General features: G+C 49.0%; 3 protein-coding genes and 1 long non-coding RNA gene across 4 annotated transcripts; all 4 read left to right on the top strand.

Moving 5' to 3' along the window:
* The first annotated feature begins 6,200 nt into the window (after positions 1–6,200).
* LOC136198163 (uncharacterized) lies at positions 6,201–6,714 on the top strand. Its single transcript, XM_065988072.1, has 2 exons — positions 6,201–6,479; positions 6,580–6,714. Exons 1-2 carry the CDS (start codon positions 6,201–6,203, stop codon positions 6,712–6,714), a joined length of 414 nt encoding a protein of 137 aa, XP_065844144.1.
* Positions 6,715–17,341: 10,627 nt separating this feature from the next.
* On the top strand, positions 17,342–19,258 carry LOC136198161 (uncharacterized). Its single transcript, XM_065988071.1, has one exon. It carries the CDS (start codon positions 17,342–17,344, stop codon positions 19,256–19,258), a length of 1,917 nt encoding a protein of 638 aa, XP_065844143.1.
* Positions 19,259–19,916: 658 nt separating this feature from the next.
* Positions 19,917–23,035, top strand: LOC136198160 (uncharacterized). The gene is made up of 2 exons (XM_065988070.1): positions 19,917–19,984; positions 20,146–23,035. The coding sequence occupies exons 1-2, from the start codon at positions 19,917–19,919 to the stop codon at positions 23,033–23,035; spliced, it is 2,958 nt and encodes a 985-aa protein (XP_065844142.1).
* Positions 23,036–23,667: 632 nt separating this feature from the next.
* On the top strand, positions 23,668–23,916 carry LOC136197795 (uncharacterized). The gene is made up of 3 exons (XR_010672598.1): positions 23,668–23,721; positions 23,788–23,852; positions 23,907–23,916. It is a non-coding gene; the product is annotated as an uncharacterized lncRNA (long non-coding RNA).
* The last annotated feature ends 418 nt before the right edge of the window (positions 23,917–24,334 follow it).

Raw genomic sequence — 24,334 nt, 5'->3', positions numbered from 1 at the left:
TTAGACAACGCCTTTGTTTGCCTTCAAAACCCAGAGGAAAAATACATCAAAATGGCTAGAAAATGGAAAAAGACGTATTTTAGCAAATGGGTTCATTCGCAGGCTGTAACCTACAAGGCTAAACTGCATCAAGCTACTATTCACTCTGCCAAATGCGAGCTTATAGTTTCAGACCAAGATCGAAGATGCCAATCTTGGGCTGCTCCAAGAAAAACGCTGGTCGTGTGCTAACGGAATAAAATCAACAGAAAATTCTGTTCTAACGACGCCACAACGCGCCACCAAGTTCTCCAGGATGGCACAAAAATTAAAGAGGCAGAAGCGATCTCTTGATCGACTAAAAGCCAGAATTGCTTGTTGAGCGGATGAAGGTAGTGTTACTGTGCAAGAAAATTTGTCTGAAGATGTTCAGGCGGTTCTGGAAAATGAGGCATCTTATTCTGAGAGTGCCTTCCCAAAGGATAGCTTCCAGCGCATCCTGTGGGATCAACAAAAAGCAGTTTCAAAATCGAATGGTCCTACAGGCAGAGGATGGCATCCCCTAGTCATAAGGTGGGCCATGAGCATCCGAATGCAGTCCTCGTCTGCGTATCGCAGCTTAAGAACGTCGGGATTTCTTCCTCTGCCAAGTGAAAGGACGCTTAACGACTATATTCACTTCTATGATAAGGCCGCAGGGTTTCACAGTGACCTGAACGATGCGTTATCTGCTGAAGCACGAGTTGATGAGCTGACCCGAGTTCAAAAATACGTCGCTTTGTCTTTTGATGAGATGAAGGTGAAGGAAGATCTTGTCTATGACAAGAATTCGTGCAAGGTCATCGGATTTGTCAACTTAGGCCGAGTGAACGACGATCTGCGGCGAATTTCAAGTGACATGTTCTACCTACCTCCGACAGAGTCAATAGCAACTCACATTCTTGTTTTCATGATTAGAGGGATTGTGACGTCTCTTAGATTTCCGTACGCCCACTTCCTTACAAAAGAAATTACTGCAAATATCTCTTCAGCATTGTGTGGGAAGCGGTCAGGCAGATTGAACGTTTGGAATTGATGGTGCTGTCAATCACCTGCGACGGATCTGCTGTCAATCAAAAATTCTTCCGGATGCACAGTTCTGAGTGCTCGACTGCAAGGGGAAAAAAGTCGTCCAACTCTGTCTATAAAACCAAAAATCCTTACAGCAAAACTGGTCAGTATTTGTACTTTGTTTGCGACGTTCCTCACCTTCTTAAGACAACGAGGAATTGTGTGAGCCATTCCTTTCCGTCGAGCAGGCGACGGTGCATGATGGTATGAGTGCATGCTATGCGACTAACCTTTCAACAAATACACTGCGTTTAGATGAACGACGGGTTCATTACTTGGCAGCATTTCATTGACGTATACAATGAGCATCAGAAAATGAGAAGTCAGTCCGGTCTTTTTCTCTGCAAGAAACTGAAGAGAGAGGTTGTATATCTTGATGGCTTTTCAAGAAGAATGAGATTGGACCTTGTGGCCCAGGTAAAAAGCATGTGCTATCCTCCAAAATGTCATTCCTGATAAACTTTTGAAGGCATTTAGCTCAACCGTAGCCAACGCCATGGAGTACTATAAGATCCCGCCAGCAGCCGAAACCGTCCGCTTCATTCGACTTTTCGATAGAGTTTTCGACTACCTTAACGTAAGGTCGCCGTCAGCTGTCAAGCCGGAATGCAGGGGCTACATAACCGCAGACGACTCCAGACTCAAAGTAAAAAAATAAATTCATTGGGCTAATCTACTTTCTCATGTATACGTAGTTCCTTAAACAGGAAGTTCTCGGATACCTTGAGAGATGGGAAAGGTGGATTGACTCTACAGATAAATTGACTCGCGCAGAAAAGGCAAGGCTCTATCTGAGTTATGAAACAGCTGCAGGATGAAAAATTACGGGTAAATTAGGAGGACCATTAGAACAAACAATAGGACTAGCTCTGTTTACTCTTAGTGAATTCCTTCCTTAAAATTATTGAAGTCCTTTTCTGCAGTGCCGAAGAGAATGAAAATATCTATATTCTTAGTGAGAGATTTAGCAAAGACAGCTTGAAAAATTATTTCGGTACACTTAGAACGAAGGGAGGACGCAACACCAATCCGTCTGCAAAAGAGGCTCTAGACGCATCTGCGTCAATACGAATCCAGGGAACTGTTGCTCAGGATCCGATAAGAGGAAACTCATCTAGACGCAAAAGGCTTTTTAATAACACTATAGACTCAGCATGTGCACCTGTTCCTAAAAGGTCTTGACGTACGTCAAGTAAGAAATGAGTTACGTCCTAGTCCTTGTCAGATTGTAATGACTTTCAAAGGCCCTTTGCCTGAGCAGCTTTGTACGTTTCCAGCAATGTTGAACAGTGGGAGAATCCTCTCATTGTCACCCACGTGGAAGTAATTTCTTGTAGCACAAGTGACTTCAACTCGTCTGACTCAAGTCCTGATGCAAGAACAAGCCACTGACTTTTAATCTTGGAAGAAGTAACGAGGACCTCGATTATTTCTTCTTTTGTCGTAAAAGAAGATATGAGCTGCTTAGGAAAAAAACTCTCTAAGCTCTAATTCAATGGCGAGAAATAGCTGATACGCCGCATCGGAGACTTCGAAAAGATTGCCCCTGTCTACTTTCTCAAGCCAGACAGTAGTGTAATCATAAAATGTGTACGCCAAGTGGTGGTCTGAAAGGAACTCTGCTTGATCTTTGCCTGCCATGCCCTGAAGGCACTGACGAGTAGCCTGCCCCTCCTTTGAAGCGTCCTTTCTGTATCGTTTTAAAAGATGATGCGGAACAAAGCCAGAAGCGAATCGAATTGCGTTTTCTTTATCTCCTGTCAGTGTCTTAGAAGCCTGTGGCTCAGTCACTGAAATCTGACTTGATGAAGACGCAGCAGAACTAAGGGTGTCGTCAAATATCATCTGACTAACTGTCTCTGGCAAAAAATGGTCATAGGAAAGCAATCCTTGTTCTGCCATGAAATCGTTCCAAAGCTGCAACAGTTTGCCAGTACGAAGAGCATGGAAGGCTTTTTGCGCTCCCTCGCGCATTACACAAAAATTCCGAATACGCGAACCCTCGTCAAGCACGATGCACAAACGAACGGAGGAAACGATCTCGTCAGCAAGCAAAATTGCTTTCGAGCCAAAATTGGCGCTGTGGAGCGATGTCGCTGCTTCTCTAAGACGTAAACACCTTTCCTTCTTCGCTGTAATTACTTTTTCATTTACGAAAGCGAGGAGAAAACGACGAATGACTTCCATTGCCATAGGTAACAATCGTGGGGTCAGCCAAAAGTCACGTGATGACGGGAATTTCATATTCCTCTCTCTTACATCTCTGCCCAGACTCTCCGTAGCGCGCGCGGGGAGAGTCTGGGTTTCCGAGGCTATAGTACTTGAAGGAAGCGTGATTGACTTCAACGTGTTTTCCATTCTTTTCAGTGGCACCAAAAAATTGATGAATTAGGGTAATACATGACACAAATTATTTGATGTTGATACCATTACCAGTGATTCAGAATCGATAAAAGCAGCCAGCGTATGAAGAATGGCTGATGAAGCACTAACCCATATGCCTGAAAAACTATTCCGGGTCTTCCAAAGCGATGGAGACAAACGGCGCAGAAGTTCTTCAGCAGGTCAATCGAGAAAAACAAATTGAGGTAAATTTGTCTTTTGCTTTTTCTCATGTTTTACACGAATGTACACTATTAAGATCGCGGAGAGAGGAAGTGCATTCCTGAGTGTATGTACAGGCAGGTAAGGCTCCGTAAGTAGGTAGGCAACGGACTTCTCTCTCTGCAAGGACATTTGGATTCGATATACGCAACTGACACCGTCCTCGGTTTTGCTTGAGGGGCCCAAAAGGAACCTACTTCCAGTGGAAACGCGACATCACAAATTAGATTTTCTTTGGGCTTTCCTGACTTCGAGACACACCTATCCTTCACATTTGTCCGCCGACATCGATCGTTTCTTCTCCACATTCTGTCTCACGATCCTTTTTTGACGCCAGTTAGCTGTCGATCGACACTTTGTCGGTCCCGCAAGCCGAACTCTTCTTGTAGCTTGGCATACGGGCCATCTTACCGATACACGCGACGTCCCTAATTAGATTTTCTTTAGTAGCCAATCAACTTCGCGCGTCGCTAATTATATTTGATCGTTAACCAATGGGCTTTTCCGACTTCAACACACGCCTATAATTCGCATTCCCCCGACAATAAGAAAAAATTTACCGTTTCTACTTCTACATCAATCATTTTATCTTCGCATTCTGGCAGAAAATCCTTTTTGACGCGAGGTAACTGTCGATCGACAGTTTGTCAGTCCCGCAAGCCGAATTCATCGCGCAAGCACCTCTCATCTCTCTGTTTACCAGGTTCCACACGTCGTTTCCACCTTTCGTCGTTGTTCTTGAACAGCGATCACACATTCGAGCATCGCATGTCGGTATGCGCTGGATTGAACTCATCTACTATGCATGGAGTAACCGCGACCTCTTGCTACAGATAAAAGTTGTTCGTGAGACCACTCGCGCCGCCTTTCGTTCTTCAATTCAACCCCTTATAATTCTGAATAAGTCTATGGCTGACGTTTTGTGCATTTTTCTGCAACTGTTTCCTAATTACTCGCGAAGTTTTTGTGTTAACTATGACGAAAGCTACAGCGGATAACGTTTATTTCTCAGAGATCGCCGACATTTAAGACTCGACGAAAAGTATGCATGCTTATTTCACGAATTCTTCGCTCACCTCTATATTTTTAGAATACATGGCAAGTCTTCATGCAAGCATCGATCTGTTGTCCGAACTGCACTTCCGAGGAATCGCGAAATATTATGATGGATGGCTGGTCGGCGAATCCGGTCGCGTCAGATTCGTGTGCTTCATTCCCAGCAAATATCCTTTATTTCAAAAATTCTCTTAAAAAATTGAAACCATTTTTTCTAGGCGTTACAATTCAGCTCAAAAAATTAATGGAAGTTATAATCTAAAAGAATACCGCCCTTCTCAAGTCCACGCAGCAAATCAAAGTAGACACGCATTTGGACGCCCAGCCATCCGTTCCCAAAAAAATTCGTCTTGAAGAAATTTTCTTGCCGGTTTCAGGGCAAATTGTCGACGTCAAAGCCAAGGTGTTGGACATGTCCCAAATTTCAAAGGCCTTTCCCAACGATGTTTTTGTGAGAAAAGTCGGTATTGCTGACGAAAACGACTGCTATGATTATCAAACTTTGCGAAAAAGCCGCAGAGCAAGTTTGCGTCGGTCAGTCGTATGAATTCAGACTGGACGTCCGTGAAATTCGACTTCGGAGAGTGTACGCTGTATACGCCAAAGATCGGAAGCCGAATAGTCCGAATTGACCCCTTGGCCGATGTGTCGTAGGCAATTTTAATCTTTTGCAAACTGACACGGCAATGAGTCAAGCTGAAATCGTCGGCGTATCAAATTACACGTCGTACTTCCTGTGTCGCAGCTGCAAAACCGGCAAAGCATTTCAAATGGAGTCGAAGCCTGAGTTCGCTCGATGTCAATCTTGCGGTACAAATTCCCAAACTGATCACTGCGGACATCAAGTTACCGCTCTACTCACTTGTTCAGAATTCTTCCGTGCCCAATATTAAACTTACTGCCGACTCGGCAGTCATGGAGTTGATCTGCTACGCCCCAATTGAAATCATCGACGAGTTTTCGCTTTTCAAAACGCCTCTACTTGATGTTTTCTACAACAAAGCCAAACGAATCGTCAGCGTTTCCCAATGCAAGAAGTCGAATTCGCCCCAGCAACCTCCGAAAGCGATGTGTTCCATTATGTTCACGTGCGAGAAGCCCAATTCGTCCCAGCATGATGACAGCGACTTCGATACCGATGAAGATAAACGTCAGGAACGTCCAAAGATATCAGACCAGTGAAAGTCATTTACAAACAATTCTTTTAATGCCCTCTTTAATATTGAGGATGACTTGGACGGCAAAACCGACAAAACGTGTAAGTCAGACAGTTTGGTTGGGCAACCGCCTTCTAAAAAGTAACGAAGGCGTACACAGGGTTAAGATACAAAGGTGACCGAATCGTGGTACCAGTATGCGTAAGAACAGAAATGATGCAGTTACTTCACAGCACGCATCTCGGCATTGAAGGATGCTTGCGACGAGCCAGAGATAGCTTCTATTGGCCCAGCATGAATGCGCAAATACGTGAAAATATTTCGACGTGCAGCGTATGCAATGCTATACAGCCGGAGCAGTGCAGAGAGCCGCTGAAGCCTAGTGAAGTTCCCAAAGGCCCATGGCTGAAAATAGGAGTGGATCACTTTCATCTCGACTCAGTCGACTACTTGATTGCTGTGGATTATTACCCGAATTATTTTGAAGTCGATCGCCTGTCGGACACAGTAGCGTCCACGGTGATCCACAAGATGAAGGCTCACATGGACAGGCACGGAATTCCTGATGTGGTGGTATCCGACAACGGACCGCAGTTTTGCAAACTCAGAATTTGTCAGATTTGCAAAAGAATGGGATTTTCAGCACGTTACATCCTCACCTCGATACCCGCAGTCAAACGGCAAAGCGGAAAACTCCGTCAAAACGTGCAAAACTCTCATGAAGAAGGCGTTGCTGGCCAATTCTGACATCTACCTTGCTCTGGTGGACTTCCGCAACACGCCGTCGGAGAAGCTTGGATCATCCTAACCCTAACACCTGCACAACTACTGTTTGGCAGGAGAATACAGACCAGGCTGCCAGTGACAAAAGCTATGCTCCAGCCCGCAGTGGCTCCACCTCAAGTGGTTACGCAGAAGATAACCGACGCCAAATTGCAGCAAAAGCAGCGCTGCGACACCACGTCCAAGGCACTACAACCGCTACAAACCGGAGATACAGTCCGGATCAAGCGCCCAGGTGAATCCGAATAGTCGCAAGAGGTCTGCCTGAAGCGTCTGAGCGCCAGGTCTTACGTGGTGAAGTCCGGAAGACGCCCGTATCGCCTCAATCGTCGTCAGATCAGGCTGACGCACGAAAAAGAGAGAGAGGAGGAGGAACACATTGATATAGAGCCACCTGACGTTGAAGCACCGACAGGGAGGAAGGCCGAAGCGCAGAGTGAGCCCAATCCGGATCCAGATCCGGATCCAACCACTGATATGCAGTCAACTCAACCTTCGGATCCACCCCAACTAGGGCCGAAGAAAGTTCAAGTTCAAGTTCAGGTTCTACGGCAGTCCAAGTTACCAGGTCTGGCCGCCCAAGCCGCCCTTCATCTTACGTTGCAGAGTATGACACGTCGCGCAAGTAGTCGGACGTTCATACTCAAAACGAAGGGAGGTGTGACGAACAGTAGTTAGTTGATACGTATGAGTGACGTACCAGTTGGTATATAGATGTTGTCTGTAGAGATAGTTAGCAGTCTTAAGGTTCACACGCCTAAATAAAGACTCACCCCCAAACATCGTTACAAGTCGTAACTGGACCTCTGAGGCTATTGTGACGCCAGTCTGGCGCACTATAGAGTATGTACCTAGCCTAGAGAGCTTTTAAAGCGTTTTTTCAGGTACCTACCCCAACCCTGGTGTAAACCTTACTGGTATCGGTGGCGGCCCCGCTCCGGGCTTAACCGCCCCAATGAGCATAGGTCGCAGAGGGGGGCTTAGCCCCCTGGAACCACCATGCTAAGGGCGGTTAAGCCACAGTCGCGGGTGATCGTATATCGCCGCTTAGGTACAGAGAAAAAAGAAAAAAGAAAAAAGAAAAAAAAGAAAAATGGGCACGCTTCGGGATTCGAACCCCCGACCCGTCACGTGCTGCGTGGTTCACGCATCCGGTCCTCCAAGCCCTACAACCGAGGTAAAATTGTCCGTCTGTAAAACTGTTTTATGTGTCTGCAACCCAGTCACTTTGACAGTTTGACCTTGTGTTTTGTTTATGGTAATGGCGAAGCAATGCTTGATATAACCTTCGGATAGATAGTGTGGGAGGAATTTCAACTCCCAGTCGCTGGAGTGCGGCAAACAGCACTGACCTAGCCGTTGTCTTACCGCTGCCGCTCAGTCCACCCATCCATTACTCTATGGCTGATTTTTGAAGCTCGATGGTTTAGGAAAATTTTCTTAAGACATTTTGTTGCGAAGCTCCTTCGGCGACGACCGATTTAGACGAATGCCCGGAAAGGTGTGGCGCATAAAAATTTGTAAAAGGAAAAACTATTTCACCACCAACTTCGGCCACACTGTCTCAAAAACGCTCTACAGCAAAATCTAGAAAAAATAGATTTACTAAACGTTTAACTCAGAGGCGTCTGTCTCACCTTTTCTTCTGCAACGCTGACGTCGGTCAGCTTGCTCATTTGTGACAATTTGTCATCAAAATTGAAATAGAAGTCCTGTTTCGCTTGGAATATAGAATGAGCTGTGCGACCGTTTAGAAGAAGTTTGGCTGCAATGCCGCTGCTTGGTACGGGTAAGGCGATTTTTCTTTCTGATCGCATTTTTTCTAACGCAATGCTAAATTTTTAAATTTGTTTTTCCGTTGCTGCCGCCTTGGTTTTCGGTGACAAGATGTTTGATTTGGTCGTAAATTACTTTTTGATCCGCTGCCATAACACGCCTTTGCCATCAACAGCTAGTTGTTTGAGTTGTTCACTGTAATACGACGTTTTGCTAATCACTTTGTTAGAGAGTTCTTGCTCCTTGTCTGGAGAAAGTAAGCAAATCAAACTTTAATGAATTCGTTTTGCTCATTGGTAGACAATGTCTTCAAGCCTGAAAAAAGCTTTGTTGAAAGGTGCATCAGATAATTCCTGCGTCGATTGCAGCTGAGACGTCATCTGACGTGACTGGTGGCGGAAAAATTGCGTCATCGATTCTTTGTCAGTTTCCAGAGTTTGACTGATTTTGACGGTAGACAGGTGGTTAGAAATACTGCAAATAGTGTTTTCAACGCGCTTGTTGTGGCATTCAGAGCAGCTCGATTGTAGCCTCTTGCAACGAGTCGTTCCGTAAAATCTCGCTATATTTGTTATTATTTATCGTGGAATACGGTTGTTCGAAGATAGATAGCGAGTCGTTTTTTTCTTTTCTAATTAATGGATCAAGAAATTGAGGTCCAGAGATTGTATATCATGAAAGAATATAAGTTACCGTAATTTCACATATAAACATACCTTGCTCTCGACCCTTGGGCAAGCGCTTCGTCTTATTCCGTCTCTTTGTCGTCTTTGTCAATAAGTTGCCGTCCATAAGATGTGGTCGAGCTACCCCATTGCCTCCTCCGCAACAATACTGCCACAAGTCTTTACCACCGCTCTATTCCTCTGAGTCTCTGCCACCCCGTCTGCCACAATCCACCACCAAAATTCCACGTTGCCTCGACATAACTTTAAACGGATGTATGCCTGGTTCTTGAACACCAGCCGCCGCTTTTCTAATTGTTCTCTGCAAGAGCAACTAAACGTAGTCTACGGGTCTTTTAAATTCACTTGGTTAATGCAACTATTGAAGGACATCTTTAAAATTGAGCATGGATAGATTAGCTTTCCCGCCTTTCATAAAACCCTGGTCGAACTTTCTATTGACGAATCCACGGTATGACTGACATGATCTTCCAGGAAGTGCATTATAGGCGTCACTTAAGATCCAGAGAAGAGGTCTTGGTGAAAGTTCAAGAAAGCCTTGTTTAATAGCACATTCTGCAAGATACTTCTAATTGAAAGGCCGTAATTCGTTGGAAGTCTTCTAAAAGTCATATAATTCCTTAGTTGTTACTTTCTGTGCGTCGTTGTGTAAGTCATGACACATCTTGGGGAATGAAAACGCTGTTTTTAATTTTATTGGCATTGCTGCTTCAGTTTCTTCACTTACCTGAATATGTTTTTGGCTGGAAGACACACTTTACAAATCAATTCTACATTTTCTTCCCGATGATAAGCGTTTGATTGAAACAAGGGAACGAAATGAAAACGTTGCAGCTTTGTGGACGTGATTGTCAACCTATACGCACTGGTTATCTTTAGCTAACGCTGTTACTGTTCTTGCACGAAGCTTGAATTTTCTATAAGCCCAATAGAGACTGAGGGTCTTCGAAGACGTTTTGGCTATTAGTTTTAATATTTCCTTGAAACGTTTGCTGCAAGAAAACTTAATCTTTGCTCATTTGTGGTTTTTGCCTGGCAACATACGAAATCTCATACCAGTCTCGTATGCACTGTAGATGTCTGCTAAAAGAAAGGAAAACAGGATTGAAAGAAAGAGCCCTAATGGGTAGCCAAATACATAAGAGGCTCTAATGGTCGACATTTTAGATGAATGTAACAACGCTGATGCTATTTGGTAATATGGTGATCTCTAGAAGGCAGCGCATAAGAGTTCAGAAAAATCTTATAATTTAATAGATTTTTGTTTGACCAGATATCCCATCAAAGTGTGTGATGTCAAAGTAAGGATAAAATTAGCTTCCCTAGCTCGCATTTTTGTTTTGGAACTTTATGGTAACCGGCAACTGCAACGGGATTGCCAATCACATACCAAGTAAAGTGTCTAAAAGTATGCGTTGGATGACGTTTGTGAAGTCTGGAGATAAGTTTTTTACATTTGTTACTGTAGCCCTTGCAAGAATGAGTATACGACAAGAACAGACATCCTCAATTTTTCTATGCAATAATCAGTTACTAATCATTGACACTATATTTGACAGGATTTTTATCTACCGGACAACAATTTTGCCGCACGGCGTCACTTCCTACAAATTGAATTCATTTGGTTTTTTAATTGAGCAGTCGGTATTCATAGCTGACTTACCAAAACTGTTTTCTATTTTTTCTTTTCAGAGGGTAAGAGTCATGTGAGAGCAGCAGTTAACGACCAAAATTGCGTATTTTGCAGCAAAAAAGGTCAGAAATAAATACATTTTAATGGTTGGCCGCGATTTTGGTAAGTAACACTTGATTATCAAAACGAGGGAAGACGACAGAGCTACCTTCCAAGACACCTGTTTTCTCTGGCTGATGCGCGAAATTTCAATTAACAGTGATGAGCCATGAGGAGCTGAATAGCAACATTTTTATTTTATCAATTCGTCAACACTTTGAAACACTAACTACGCCTAAAAAATCCAGTTTTCTCGCGCCAAAAGAGAGTTGAAGTTGATATTAAAACCTGAACCAGACAAGGTCATTTCAGTACAAAGGTAGAAACTGAATATCGTCGTCATGACTTCAAAGTTTTAGTGTTTAGCCTATAGACTCTGGGATCAATGTGGTTGAAAGTAATTTGTCGTCTTCAACACGTTAAAGCTCTTGCTGACAAAAAATTGTTTAGCATCTGACTTATTATACACAGAAAATGATGTGTCAAAAGGTGACGTTTTTCCGAAGAAGCCAACCCGCGCACGACGTGTGGAGACGCGACAGCTTCTCCGGCGGCAAACAAAGCAAGGGCGAAACGGTGTCAATCTCAATTACGAGAAACACAATCACAGGCGAGGGACCTGCGGTCTTCGCTTGAGCCACCGGCACGCGAAGCCGCTTACACACGTCTAAGGCCCGCTTCAAGTTTTCCACATACTGCCTAGGATTTTCCAAGCCCATTAGCAGAAAAAGGTCCAATTAATTGCCGCCGAGACGCCGCTGCGAACCATCACACACAACAGAGCGTTTTTCGTGACCGCGAAAGGCGGACAAAAGGGTAAAGGCATCGGGGACTCTGCTATAACGAAGCAAAGCCAGCGCTGACAAGATGCCTTCATTTACGCTTCGACTGCGAGGGCACGACAAGTCCACAATTAAACGCCACCGACCCGGCTTGTTGCTCTTGGTAATGACCCCAAACGAACTGAGGTGCACCCGGGAGCGGGCTTCCGGACGGATGGGACCCACAAGGCGAATTCACGCTTTCTCCTTAGCTAAATATTTGTCGATAACGGCAGCATGTGACGAGGCGGACAACATGTTGCGCTTAGCCAATGAAAGCCAAGACGACCCGCAGTCGAAGCCAATACCAAAACCTTCGCGTAAACCGGTCACAATGTAACCTGCAAAAGCGGAAACGCAGCCAAATCCTCTTCCTATCTGTCAACGCAAAAAGGCGACACGGGAGTCGCGAGCGGCGCGAGCGGAGGACCGAGAGGCCGGTCCGCGTCCAAAACCAGCAGATCGGACGTGTACTGATAACCCGACTGTACGAGGTTGCACGCTGCGCTCTCGTCAAATAGGGAAATCGCTAGAATAAACAAAGACGATGCAAGACTCTTTCAGACTACGTGCCAGAATCTACAACTACGGCTAAGGAACACTAAATGCCCGGCTCGCCGTAAGGTGCGCATCCGCGCCCGAATTATCACAAAAACATACACACAAAACAAATAGTTAAGTTCTGGCTGACACGCGCAACGCTTCCCCACTTAGCGGCGCTCACCGACGAAGCATCGCTCTTAGCCGCAGTTTGCCATTTTCAACTCGGGCAGTTGGTTTGCTTGTGTTGAGCGCCGCAAATAGAGCAAACGTGTCGAAAACGACAATCATTCACTCGACAACCCGGCAGCGGCCTAGAATTATACGAGCGGCACACAGGAGCTTTTCCTAAGACGAAAGACTTTGGCTTCTTGTTGCATCGCCAGTAAAGAACGGGAGTCGAGTCGCAGCGCAAGGGCACAATCTATGGACGCATGGTCCGGCTCCAGGCACAGACGGCATAGCGTACGGGCGCGGCCGGAGGAGACAGCAGCATCGGCGACGGTGATGGCAAAGAGATCAAAGTGCAGTGTATCCCAGCGAAGGGATCAATGCTGCCTTCTTGCGGAAGAAGTCGTACAATAGCCACCCGAGACTCGGGTGGCGCGCTGCCTCTCGAACCAAGTGGCGCATAAAGGCAAATAACGCTGGCTCCGTGGCCGGTGCAGAATGCGCGCGAATCGCAATAAAAGTCGCGAAGCTATGAGTTCACGTGGTGATCAATAAAATTTGAATAGCCTTCGAATCGGATGACAAGCGCGGCATGGCAGCCTCCTGACGAAGCAGTTTGATATTATCTAGCAGAAGCTCTGCCATATCTACAAGCCCCCCGTCGAGGGTTTTTTCACTAGGCACCTTGGCACTGGAGAAATCCCGAGGCCGTGACAAACACGGGAACGGCGCGCTTCTTCGCTTCTTCGGCGGCAGAGGAGCCGTATCCTCCGCGACAAGCACTTGCGGCGCGAGCCCATTCGCTTCGGGCATCGAGACCAGCCGCGGCACGAGAACGTCTGAAAAAACAAAGAAGCAGGCTAATCAAAAACAATCCCACACAGCGGCCTCAAAGAAACACTCGCGACCCCAGATCATGACAAGCGGAAACGCGCCACCCAAGACGAAAAACCACTTGCAAATCGCTGGCCGAAACGAAAAACAAACACCAGCTTAAAGGTCGCATCAAGCGAGCGCCGCAACAGGGAAAAACCGCGCAAGAGAAAAAGAGAAACGAAATCTTCCCATAATTTACGGACGGTCATACGGGGCCTCCGGTTTATTCCTTCAATTTCGCCGCCCGACGCCGCGGTGACCTCGTGTAGATCGCGCCGCGACGCTCCGAACGTCCACCCACGCGATCGATTGAACGCGCGATCGTCGGGACCCCGCGGCGGATCCTCCTCCGCCGCCGCTTTCCCGCGCCGCCGATCGCGCCCGACTTTGAAACGCGACGTCTCGCGCGGGTGCTCCATCGGTCCGCATCGACCGATTGCCGCCGTAAAGTCGCATTTCGCGACAGTGCCTATCGATAGCCCTAGAGTGCGCTATCAATATTTTCTCTGCTGCAATCTTCCTTTGTCTTTGCGTTTTTCCATGGCTTCTTCTACGCGATCTACGCAAAAGCGGCCTCGCAGCGACGTTCCAGCGACTCCTCGTAGAGTGTACTGCTCTTGCGATAGGTGCATGCACTGGCTAACGGGCGTCCTTAGAACGCGACTCTACAATACCGACGTTTCCCTTTATCCGGGCGAGACCGAGTGACGATCACAGTTACGCGGCGACACGATTTTTGTTGGGCCATTGCGTGTGGGCGATCACAACTACGTTCGGAGGACGGCGAGATCTCTCAACTTTCGCCGGCGCGCGCGTTCTCCGTCTTCTAAATCTCCCACTCTGATTTCTTCTGTTTCACCCGCTTTGTGAGCGTGCATTAACTAATCACACCATGCAATATTAACAGGGTATCTTTTCTCCCCAATGAAGGATTGGCATTAGGCCACCCCTTGGGTCTCCATCGTCCTGCCTGTCTCCATAGGAGTGTACTTACGTGTCCACCACATCTGTTTTTGCCAAGTGTCGGCATCACGCAGTTATTTCCGCCGACGTCCAATCTGCAACCACCTATCGCTAATCCTTTCCCCAAGCAAACGCTGCACTTTTGCCAAGTCCAAATCTCATCTTATTATGTAGTTTTTTTGCACGAAGGGTTTCGATTTTCTCGCCCCGCGCTTGCAAATTTTCCAGTCGTTAGCTCGCCCGCCTTCCCCGCAACCGCCTCTTCACGTGACACGTACGCGACTAGTAACTTCGCGATTTTAAATTAATGTAAAGTTGTCATTTAGTTTACATTCTGCGTCTTCAACCAACGCCGCACGCCCGCTCCCGCGCGCGGTTGTTCGTACCGCAATACCCAATAGACCTGTAGCAAGCTACTCTCCCCAAAATTGTCCTCCTAATTTTGTCGGTACTTTGAGTGTTTCCTGCTCATTTTGCGGAGCGGTGAGATGGCCTGCTGAAAGAACAGCGTTGTGTTGCAAAAATGGGAAAGTTAAGTTACCGCTTCTCGCTGATCCTCCTGATGACTACGAAGGTCTCTTTTCTTCCGAGACTCCAGTCCAGAGCAAGACGCCGGTGCCGGCGTTGAAACGTCAAGGCACCGCCACCGTCTCCTCCGTCCACCTGCCACGATGGCAGGCGCTCTTGCAACTCCCATGCCGTGCATGCAACCGGCGCGTCCCGGCATCGCTCCCATGTACCCGATGAACATGTACCAGCCATCGATGATGGCGGCGCCAGCTGTGTCTCCCCCGTACGGACCTCGCTTTCCTCTAACCGTCGACCCGCCGCTGCGTCCGCAAGCGCCCGCCGCCAATCCACCGCCTATGTCTAAAGAGGAGTTCTATCGGCGGCAGGAAGAGATGCGAAAAAGAATTGACCCGGTATCTCATTCGCGTCCCGGCACCCCGTCGACGGCGTCGTCGCGGTCGTCGGCGGCGTCTTTATCGCGATCAGAATCGTCTCCGTCCCGGTCCCGATCCCCGTCCGGATCGTGATACGGCTTGGATACTAGACTGTTTCCGTATTCGAGTTCTCTCTGATACTCTTTGTCGTCGAACGTCGAGACAATGAAATTCTGAAGCTCGTAAGATTTTTCGAGCACCAACGTTTCGAGAAAAGTCGACCATAGGGTAAGTGAGGCAGTGCCGGTGCTGTCGACGTTTTGCAGCACTTTGGATCGGCCGACGTTGGTTTTGGGCGATATGTCTAAAACTTTGATTTCGAAGTGATTCGTTGCTAGGTGGCCTGCGCGGGTAGCTGTTCCAGAATGATTTGTTTAGGGACGGGAGTTGACCCGAAGGACGCGTCATCGAACGGTTGAGGAGAAAAGGCTTTAGCTAACGGCTGGTCTTCGCTCCTTTTGCGATCGAAGAGGTGTTTTGTATCGGATGATGTGGATAACTATACGGTGACGTTTTTGAGGAGGACGGACGCTTTTTCTTCCTTCATTTTGCTGAGAGCGTCGGCGGTCTTGTCGGAAAATAGGGTAACTGAGACGCGCGAGTGGTTGTCGGCAACGGAGGCTCGGTAGTACGTCTTGGCGGGGCCTTGCTTCTTCGAAGATACGGCGATGACTTGTCCTTTGATGTCGGTGACGGTTCCTTGCAAGAGAGCTTGTACTTCTTTCGGTGTGACGGTCTCGGAAGTGAACGTTTTCGAGAAATGAAGGGCAAGAGAACGAAGTAGCCAAAGAATAAAGAGGAAGCGGGTGTTACGATGGTATGCTACGGAAAGCCAGGATGAGGACATGACGTTCATAACACTTCTTATATACGACATTATGAGCAACGCCACCGCAGCAAAAAATAAAGAGGTTTTCTTTTGATCCTACTCTGGATACGGCGACATAAAACTGCCCGTGCAAAAAGCACGGATGTTCCAAGTGTAAACCGGCTTTCTGTAAAGTCTGCCCTTGACTTTTGTTTACCGTCATAGCGAATGACAATTTCAACGGAAATTGCAGTCGGCAAAATTGAAATGCAATAGTAGGGTCGTTGGCGTTCGATGTCGTAAGAGGAATGCGGGGAAGAAAAGCAGTAGTGCCTTTAGCTGGTGCAGTGACGACTTTGAGTTTCACGCAGTTTGTGTTCAGGCGGCGGACGACGCATCGATTTCCGTTGCACAATTGAGGAGGACTGATGTTTTGTGTTAGGAAGACGGGCGGTCCTATTTTGAGGTTTAGAACGTGAGGAGGAAATCCTGATACTTCAATCGTGTTGAGAAATTCTGTGGGATCAATAGTGGATTCTTCATCGGATAGGCCGTGTCGATTGAGAGGAATTGCGACTCCTCGCCGGGAAATTCGCCGAGAAGTCGATTGTTGATGGCATCGATGGTTTCGTTATGCGGAGCGAGAATTCCTCGTTGGCACAGCCAGTCAGAGTCTATTGCGTGAGCCGACAACTCCGGGTAGATTTCGTCTCTGAGCTGCTCTGGTGTTTCGGCGAGTACGGTGAGTTCGGGTGTTATCTATACGTATGTCTTTGTTATCCGTTGCCTGGCTGTCCCTGTTGCCAATTCGGAGTAGCTGTTCTGAAAAATGCTGTGTCGTGTTGGCGTCGAGTGAACGCCCTGCGTCTATGCCGTTGTGGCGAACTCTCTCGGGCTCCTCGGGCTCTGACGAGTTGCGGGCTTGCTGACGCCACGGATGAAACGATCGAACGCCTCCGGTCAAAGCACCCCAGCGGTTATACCAATAACATCTTTGACGCAGACGACACTGACTGGTCATCCTCTTCTTTTGCTCCGATCGACTTGCCGCGCGACGTCATCTGGACCACCCTGCAGAAATCTCCGCGGGGCTCTGCTGCCGGCTGGTCGGGATGGCGCTTTGAACACCTCAAATGTCTTCTTTCTGGCGTCTCGACGGGAAATCTCCTCATCGAAGTTCTCTCCCTCGTCGCCTCGGGACATATTCCGGAGTTTGCGTCTCTCGCTTTGTCATCATCGCGCCTCATAGCGCTTCCGAAGAGCAACGGGGACGTACGGCCAATCGCGATCGGCGAAGTATTCCGTCGGGCATCTCCTAGGGCGATTTGTTTCCACATGAGAAATCACTTCGCCCGATTTTTCGCTCCCATCCAGCACGGCGTTTCGACTTCAAATGGCTCCGAAATTTTGATTCATCACATCCAGCTTCTTCTCGACAGGCACCCCGATTGGGTTGTGCTAAAGACTGACGTTCGGAACGCGTTCAACTCAATCAGTCGTCGCGCGATCGCGGAGCGCCTGTCGGCCAACTTTCCCTCGCTCATGCCGCATTTTCGAAGAATGTACGGCCACAGCGGTTCTCTCGTTTTTGCTACGGACTCCGAGCACGTCATCTTGTCATCGGAGGAAGGGGTTCATCAGGGCGACCCATTGGGCCCTTTTCTGTTCGCAGTTGGCATTCACGACTTGGTGTCTCGTGTCCAAGCTAAACACCCCGAGGCTGTCGTCTTAGCTTACCTCGACGACGTCTTCATCATCGGCCCCGAATCGGTTTCGGCGGACGCGTTCGACCAACTCAAGTCTCTGTTCGGCGCCATTCACCTCGTCGTGGCCGACTACAAATGTGAAACTTTCGCTCGTCGCTCTGCATCCTCCGATCTTCAGCTCCCTCGTCGGTCCGACGGCACGGTCATCCTCGGTTCTCCCATCGGCAACGAAGCCTTCGTTTCGGAAAAATGTCTTCTTTATGCTTCGCAAGGAAAAGAGCTGTGCGACAAAATTACCACACTGGAGGACCCACAATGTGCTCTGCTCCTGTTGCGACACTGCCACGCCACGCGGCTCAACCATCTCGGAAGGACAATCTCATCAACGGCGCTTCACAGTGCCGCTTCACTTCATGACGACCTCTCAAAATCCACCTTCATGTCGTCACTGCTCCTCAGCCATCTTTCGGACGATCAATGGCTTCAGGCATCTCTTCCAATTCGCCTGGGCGGTTTTGGTGTGCCCTTGCTTTCGCCGATCCTGGATGCAGCTTTCTTGGCGGGCTGGAGCCACACATCTCAAGCCCTCCCCGACCTTTTTCCATCTCTGTGGTCGGTGGACGACTTCCCCTTTGTCGGGTCGTCGGTGAGGTGTTCCCTCGAGTTCGCCTTACGCCGGTTTCAGGAAAGTTTGTGCTCGTCCACCTCTGAGTCATCGATCGCTTCGGTTTCCGATCTGCCTTCGGCTGGCGACAAACTCCAACATCAACTCAAGTCGGTCATCGATCAAGTACGTGTCAACTCGGTTTTCTCGGCAGCTCCGGACAACCGTGGCCTCTCTCGTCTCCGCTCGTGCCAGGGCAAGTATGCTGGCCGTTGGTTGGAGGCTTTGCCCTCTTCAAGGATGCTCGCGCTCAAACCTTGCGATTTTTGCTTAGCGGCATCCTTGAGGCTGGGTGATCCTCTTCCCTTCGCGGCTTGCGTCACCTCGTGCAACTGCGGCTCTGCCATCGACCGCAGTGGATACCATCTGCTCACCTGCAAAACAGGCGCCGGTCCGGTCTGGGCGCACAACTGTGTTGTCTCCGGCTGGGCGGACTGTGTCAGAGATGCCGGCCTCGCTTGCAAAGTAGAGCCCAGGCACGAGTACCTGAACAACGACAATCGTCCCGACATCGTTGCCTTCGGCACGGGCACAGGGGAGTGCTTCGAACTCGACATATCTCTCGCCCACCCGTGGAGTTCCGAGGCCTCGCGCCGCTCAGCGAGTGAGGACGGTGCGGCGGCTTCGATCAGGGAGGAGAAAAAGATCTCAAAATACGAATCGTACCAGCGTTCTTCAGGCTTGACCTCCACTTTCATACCCATCGTAGCCGAACATTTTGGTCGTTGGGGCGAGCTCGCCCAAAATTTTCTTCAATCTTTGGGCAGATTTGACGAGCGCTCGGAGGGCCGCTCAAAGAAACACGTGTTCCTGTGTTATTGGCGTCGTCGTCTGTCCGTCTTACTCCAGTACTGTAACTCTAATGTAATCGATTACCCATAAGTTGTCTCGTATCTGCAGTTCTTCTTCCCGTCCCGACCTCGTCTCGGATCGTGAGGCTCAGGCCCACGTCCGCTAACTCACCCGCGTTAGTCTAGCTATCTTTACTACTGTTGACATTTGTCCTAGCCTATGGCCTGTCTTATGCATTGTCTATTTAAATAAATCTTTCTCTCTCTCTCTCTCTCTCTCTTTGTCTCATAAGTTGTCTCGTATCTGCAGTTCTTCTTCCCGTCCCGACCTCGTCTCGGATCGTGAGGCTCAGGCCCACGTCCGCTAACTCACCCGCGTTAGTCTAGCTATCTTTACTACTGTTGACATTGTCCTAGCCTATGGCCTGTCTTGTGCATTGTCTATTTAAATAAATCTCTCTCTCTCTCTCTCCCGGATATCAGTCGCCTTTTCTATCGCTCCCGAATTTGCTGGTTTTTCGGTGTTTATCGTCGTCGTCTCTCTTTGTTACTCGTCCTGCCCGTCAGTAACGTCAAGTCGCTTCATCTGCGCATCGTTTCGACGTCGCTCTTCGGATTCTGATCCCACGTGCGCCGTCAGTCGACCTCCGGCCACTACCGCCTCGCTCGAGAAGAGGCCTCAGTCCCTCTAACCGGTTTTTTCACTTCGGTTTTCGCCGTCGCATCTTTCGACATGTCGAGTGAAAGCTATGTCTGCGTCGTCGACGGATGCGGCTATACGGGCAACTCAGGGAGGATGTTCGACCATTTTCGAAAGGTCCACCGAGCGGAAGACTGGCCGCGTTCGTGAATTCTACGCCATCGTCTTTCCCAATGCAGCAAATGCCTGCATTGGTTCAGCCGGCTTATCTCCCATTCTCCAAAATGCCACGGCTCGTGTCAGTCAGTCGTTGCGTGTCAGTCATCTCAAGCCCCTAGGTCTACGACTACGGCCTCGTCTAACGTCGCTACTGTCACGTCACGCGTTTCCGTCGAAGACTCCCACGAGCCGCCGCAAAACCCCATTGGCGACTCCCCCACCGAGCCAATACAACCTCCTCCGGCTATCAATTCGCCCGCCACGTCGCCATCTTCAGAAGATCAGGCCTGGCAATTCATCTCGTCGCTCTCTCTCGTCGACATCCTGAGTCTTCCATCTGCCGCAACGGTTCAGGACATCCCATCTCGGTTTCAAGCAGCATTTCGCGACTGCGCGGAAATACCTCTGAAAAAGATCTGTGCCGACCCGTCTGACGAATCTGGTTGGAAGCTTCTTCTCCTGCTTCCGCGTATGCTACTCTGTCACTGCTCGTCCCATTCCAACATCCGCCGATTGTACAGCGATTTTTCGGCTTTTCGCTGGGGTGATCTGACATCCAGTCGCCGTCGAAAGCAATCCCGACGCAAGCCCAACGAGAAGCTGACGATAAAGTCCGCCCTGCGTCTATGCCGTTGTGGCGAACTCTCTCGGGCTGCTCGGGCTTTGATGAGTTGCGGGCTTGCTGACGCCACGGATGAAACGATCGAACGCCTCCGGTCAAAGCACCCCAGCGGTTATACCAATAACATCTTTGACGCAGACGACACTGACTGGTCATCCTCTTCTTTTGTTCCGATCGACTTGCCACGCGACGTCATCTGGACCACCCTGCAGAAATCTCCGCGGGGCTCTGCTGCCGGCTGGTCGGGATGGCGCTTTGAACACCTCAAATGTCTTCTTTCTGGCGTCTCGACGGGAAATCTCCTCATCGAAGTTCTCTCCCTCGTCGCCTCGGGACATATTCCGGAGTTTGCGTCTCTCGCTTTGTCATCATCGCGCCTTATAGCGCTTCCGAAGAGCATCGGAGACGTACGGCCAATTGCGATCGGCGAAGTATTCCGTCGGGCATCTGCTAGGGCGATTTGTTTCCACATGAGAAATCACTTCGCCCGATTTTTCGCTCCCATCCAGCACGGCGTTTCGACTTCAAATGGCTCCGAAATTTTGATTCATCACATCCAGCTTCTTCTCGACAGGCACCCCGATTGGGTTGTGCTAAAGACTGACGTTCGGAATGCGTTCAACTCAATCAGTCGTCGCGCGATCGCGGAGCGCCTGTTGGCCAACTTTCCCTCGCTCATGCCGCATTTCCGAAGAATGTACGGCCACAGCGGTTCTCTCGTTTTTGCTACGGACTCCGAGCACGTCATCTTGTCATCGGAGGAAGGGGTTCATCAGGGCGACCCATTGGGCCCTTTTCTGTTCGCAGTTGGCATTCACGACTTGGTGTCTCGTGTCCAAGCTGAACACCCCGAGGCTGTCGTCTTAGCCTACCTCGACGACGTCTTCATCATCGGCCCCGAATCGGTTTCGGCGGACGCGTTCGACCAACTCAAGTCTCTGTTCGGCGCCATTCACCTCGTCGTGGCCGACTACAAATGTGAAATTTTCGCTCGTCGCTCTGCATCCTCCGATCTTCAGCTCCCTCGTCGGTCCGACGGCACGGTCATCCTCGGTTCTCCCATCGGCAACGAAGCCTTCGTTTCGGAAAAATGTCTTCTTTTTGCTTCGCAAGGAAAAGAGCTGTGCGACAAAATTACCACACTGGAGGACCCACAATGTGCTCTGCTCCTGTTGCGACACTGCCACGCCACGCGGCTCAACCATCTCGGAAGGACAATCTCATCAACGGCGCTTCACAGTGCCGCTTCACTTCATGACGACCTCTCAAAATCCACCTTCATGTCGTCACTGCTCCTCAGCCATCTTTCGGACGATCAATGGCTTCAGGCATCTCTTCCAATTCGCCTGGGCGGTTTTGGTGTGCCCTTGCTTTCGCCGATCCTGGATGCAGCTTTCTTGGCGGGCTGGAGCCACACATCTCAAGCCCTCCCCGACCGTTTTCCATCTCTGTGGTCGGTGGACGACTTCCCCTTTTTCGGGTCGTCGGTGAGGTGTTCCCTCGAGTTCGCCTTACGCCGGTTTCAGGAAAGTTTGTGCTCGTCCACCTCTGAGTCATCGATCGCTTCGGTTTCCGATCTGCCCTCGGCTGGCGACAAACTCCAACATCAACTCAAGTCGGTCATCGATCAAGTACGTGTCAACTCGGTTTTCTCGGCAGCTCCGGACAACCGTGGCCTCTCTCGTCTCCGCTCGTGCCAGGGCAAGTATGCTGGCCGTTGGTTGGAGGCTTTGCCCTCTTCAAGGATGCTCGCGCTCAAACCTTGCGATTTTCGCTTAGCGGCATCCTTGAGGCTGGGTGATCCTCTTCCCTTCGCGGCTTGCGTCACCTCGTGCAACTGCGGCTCTGCCATCGACCGCAGTGGATACCATCTGCTCACCTGCAAAACAGGCGCCGGTCCGGTCTGGGCGCACAACTGTGTTGTCTCCGGCTGGGCGGACTGTGTCAGAGATGCCGGCCTCGCTTGCAAAGTAGAGCCCAGGCACGAGTACCTGAACAACGACAATCGTCCCGACATCGTTGCCTTCGGCACGGGCACAGGGGAGTGCTTCGAACTCGACATATCTCTCGCCCACCCGTGGAGTTCCGAGGCCTCGCGCCGCTCAGCGAGTGAGGACGGTGCGGCGGCTTCGATCAGGGAGGAGAAAAAGATCTCAAAATACGAATCGTACCAGCGTTCTTCAGGCTTGACCTCCACTTTCATACCCATCGTAGCCGAACATTTTGGTCGTTGGGGCAAGCTCGCCCAAAATTTTCTTCAATCTTTGGGCAGATTTGACGAGCGCTCGGAGGGCCGCTCAAAGAAACACGTGTTCCTGTGTTATTGGCGTCGTCGTCTGTCCGTCTTACTCCAGTACTGTAACTCTAATGTAATCGATTACCCATAAGTTGTCTCGTATCTGCAGTTCTTCTTCCCGTCCCGACCTCGTCTCGGATCGTGAGGCTCAGGCCCACGTCCGCTAACTCACCCGCGTTAGTCTAGCTATCTTTACTACTGTTGACATTTGTCCTAGCTTATGGCCTGTCTTGTGCATTGTCTATTTAAATCTCTCTCTCTCTCTCTCTCTCTCTCTCTCTCTCTCTCTCTCTCTCTCTCTCTCTCTCTCTCTCTCTCTCTCTCTCTCTCTCTCTCTCTCTCTCTCTCCAGTTTGTCGTCACAATCACGGAGATTCGTTGGAACCGTTCTACCATTCGGGGCTTTTGAAGTGGACGTGCTTCGGTCACAATAGCTACTTCTCGCAACAAGGCTGCAAGGCGACGTTCGTCAACGCGGCGGCGGCCGTTAGCGCTGGAACTCTACCCGGAACAATGAACGGAAGTAAGCCCGCATCCTTTTTTAGAGAAATCTTTTTTGTTTTTCCAAACGCGAGCAAATAGCTCTGCACAGTCCCGGTCTTATACAAACGACTCCTTTACCTCCAGTTCCATCGTCAGATGCGGGCCCGGTAAGATAATAATAATAATTATTATTATTATCATTTATTTATTTATTTGCACCTAGCCGAAACCTTTTGAAGTTGTTGCTATTTGCGACTACAGGCCAACGGAAACGGGCGATCTTCCTCTAAGAAAGGTGAATGTTCACACGCGTTTGTGCTCAAGACGACATTGTATCCAACGCTCTTGTTTCCCCCTCTAGGGTCAAAGAGTTCAAATTCTCGACAATAGACGAGAGGATTGGTGGAGCGCGCGAGACGAATACGGGTAAGAGAGCCAAAAAGACGAATACTCCAATCACAATCGTATGTGCTCTATTAGTCAAGAAGGCGGTCGCGTCGATTTTTTTCTTTATTCCGAATCGAGGCGACCAGAGCGTCTCTTCGATGTCGCAAACGCGATCGATGGAAACGCTAGGGTCGTCGCTTCCAACGCTACTGTATATATAATAAATTATTTATTTTTAAATTCTTCGTTCTTTATGTGGCTCACTTTTTGATATGAACCTGAGAGCCGCGCCCACCAAAAAAGTCGTCAGCGAATTTACCGAAATTAGAAACGAATTCTTTAGCGGAATCTAGAGCGTCGACTTCGCTCATATTTAGCGCGTAAAGAGACTCCATCCATTTCACAATTTTTTAGTTTTCCTTTGAGAGAAATTTCAACTTCTCGTCAGCCGAACTCGCGCGATTTGAGCGACGCTTTAAGGCGTCATGCACGAGAGAACCCAAGATGGTGGATCAACTCGC

The sequence above is a fragment of the Oscarella lobularis genome, chromosome 18 (genome assembly GCF_947507565.1).
Source record: "Oscarella lobularis chromosome 18, ooOscLobu1.1, whole genome shotgun sequence".
In the NCBI taxonomy this organism is placed as follows: domain Eukaryota; kingdom Metazoa; phylum Porifera; class Homoscleromorpha; order Homosclerophorida; family Oscarellidae; genus Oscarella; species Oscarella lobularis.
This window is presented reverse-complemented; position numbering and strand designations above follow the sequence as displayed.

Coding starts and splice junctions, on each gene's coding strand:
- LOC136198163 (XM_065988072.1), top strand. CDS start 6,201: ATGAATGCGCAAATACGTGAAAATATTTCGACGTGCAGCGTATGCAAT. Junction 6,480..6,579: donor ACGGAATTCCTGATGTGGTG/GTATCCGACAAC, acceptor CGATACCCGCAG/TCAAACGGCAAAGCGGAAAA.
- LOC136198161 (XM_065988071.1), top strand. CDS start 17,342: ATGAGAAATCACTTCGCCCGATTTTTCGCTCCCATCCAGCACGGCGTT.
- LOC136198160 (XM_065988070.1), top strand. CDS start 19,917: ATGTCTGCGTCGTCGACGGATGCGGCTATACGGGCAACTCAGGGAGGA. Junction 19,985..20,145: donor TGTTCGACCATTTTCGAAAG/GTCCACCGAGCG, acceptor TCAAGCCCCTAG/GTCTACGACTACGGCCTCGT.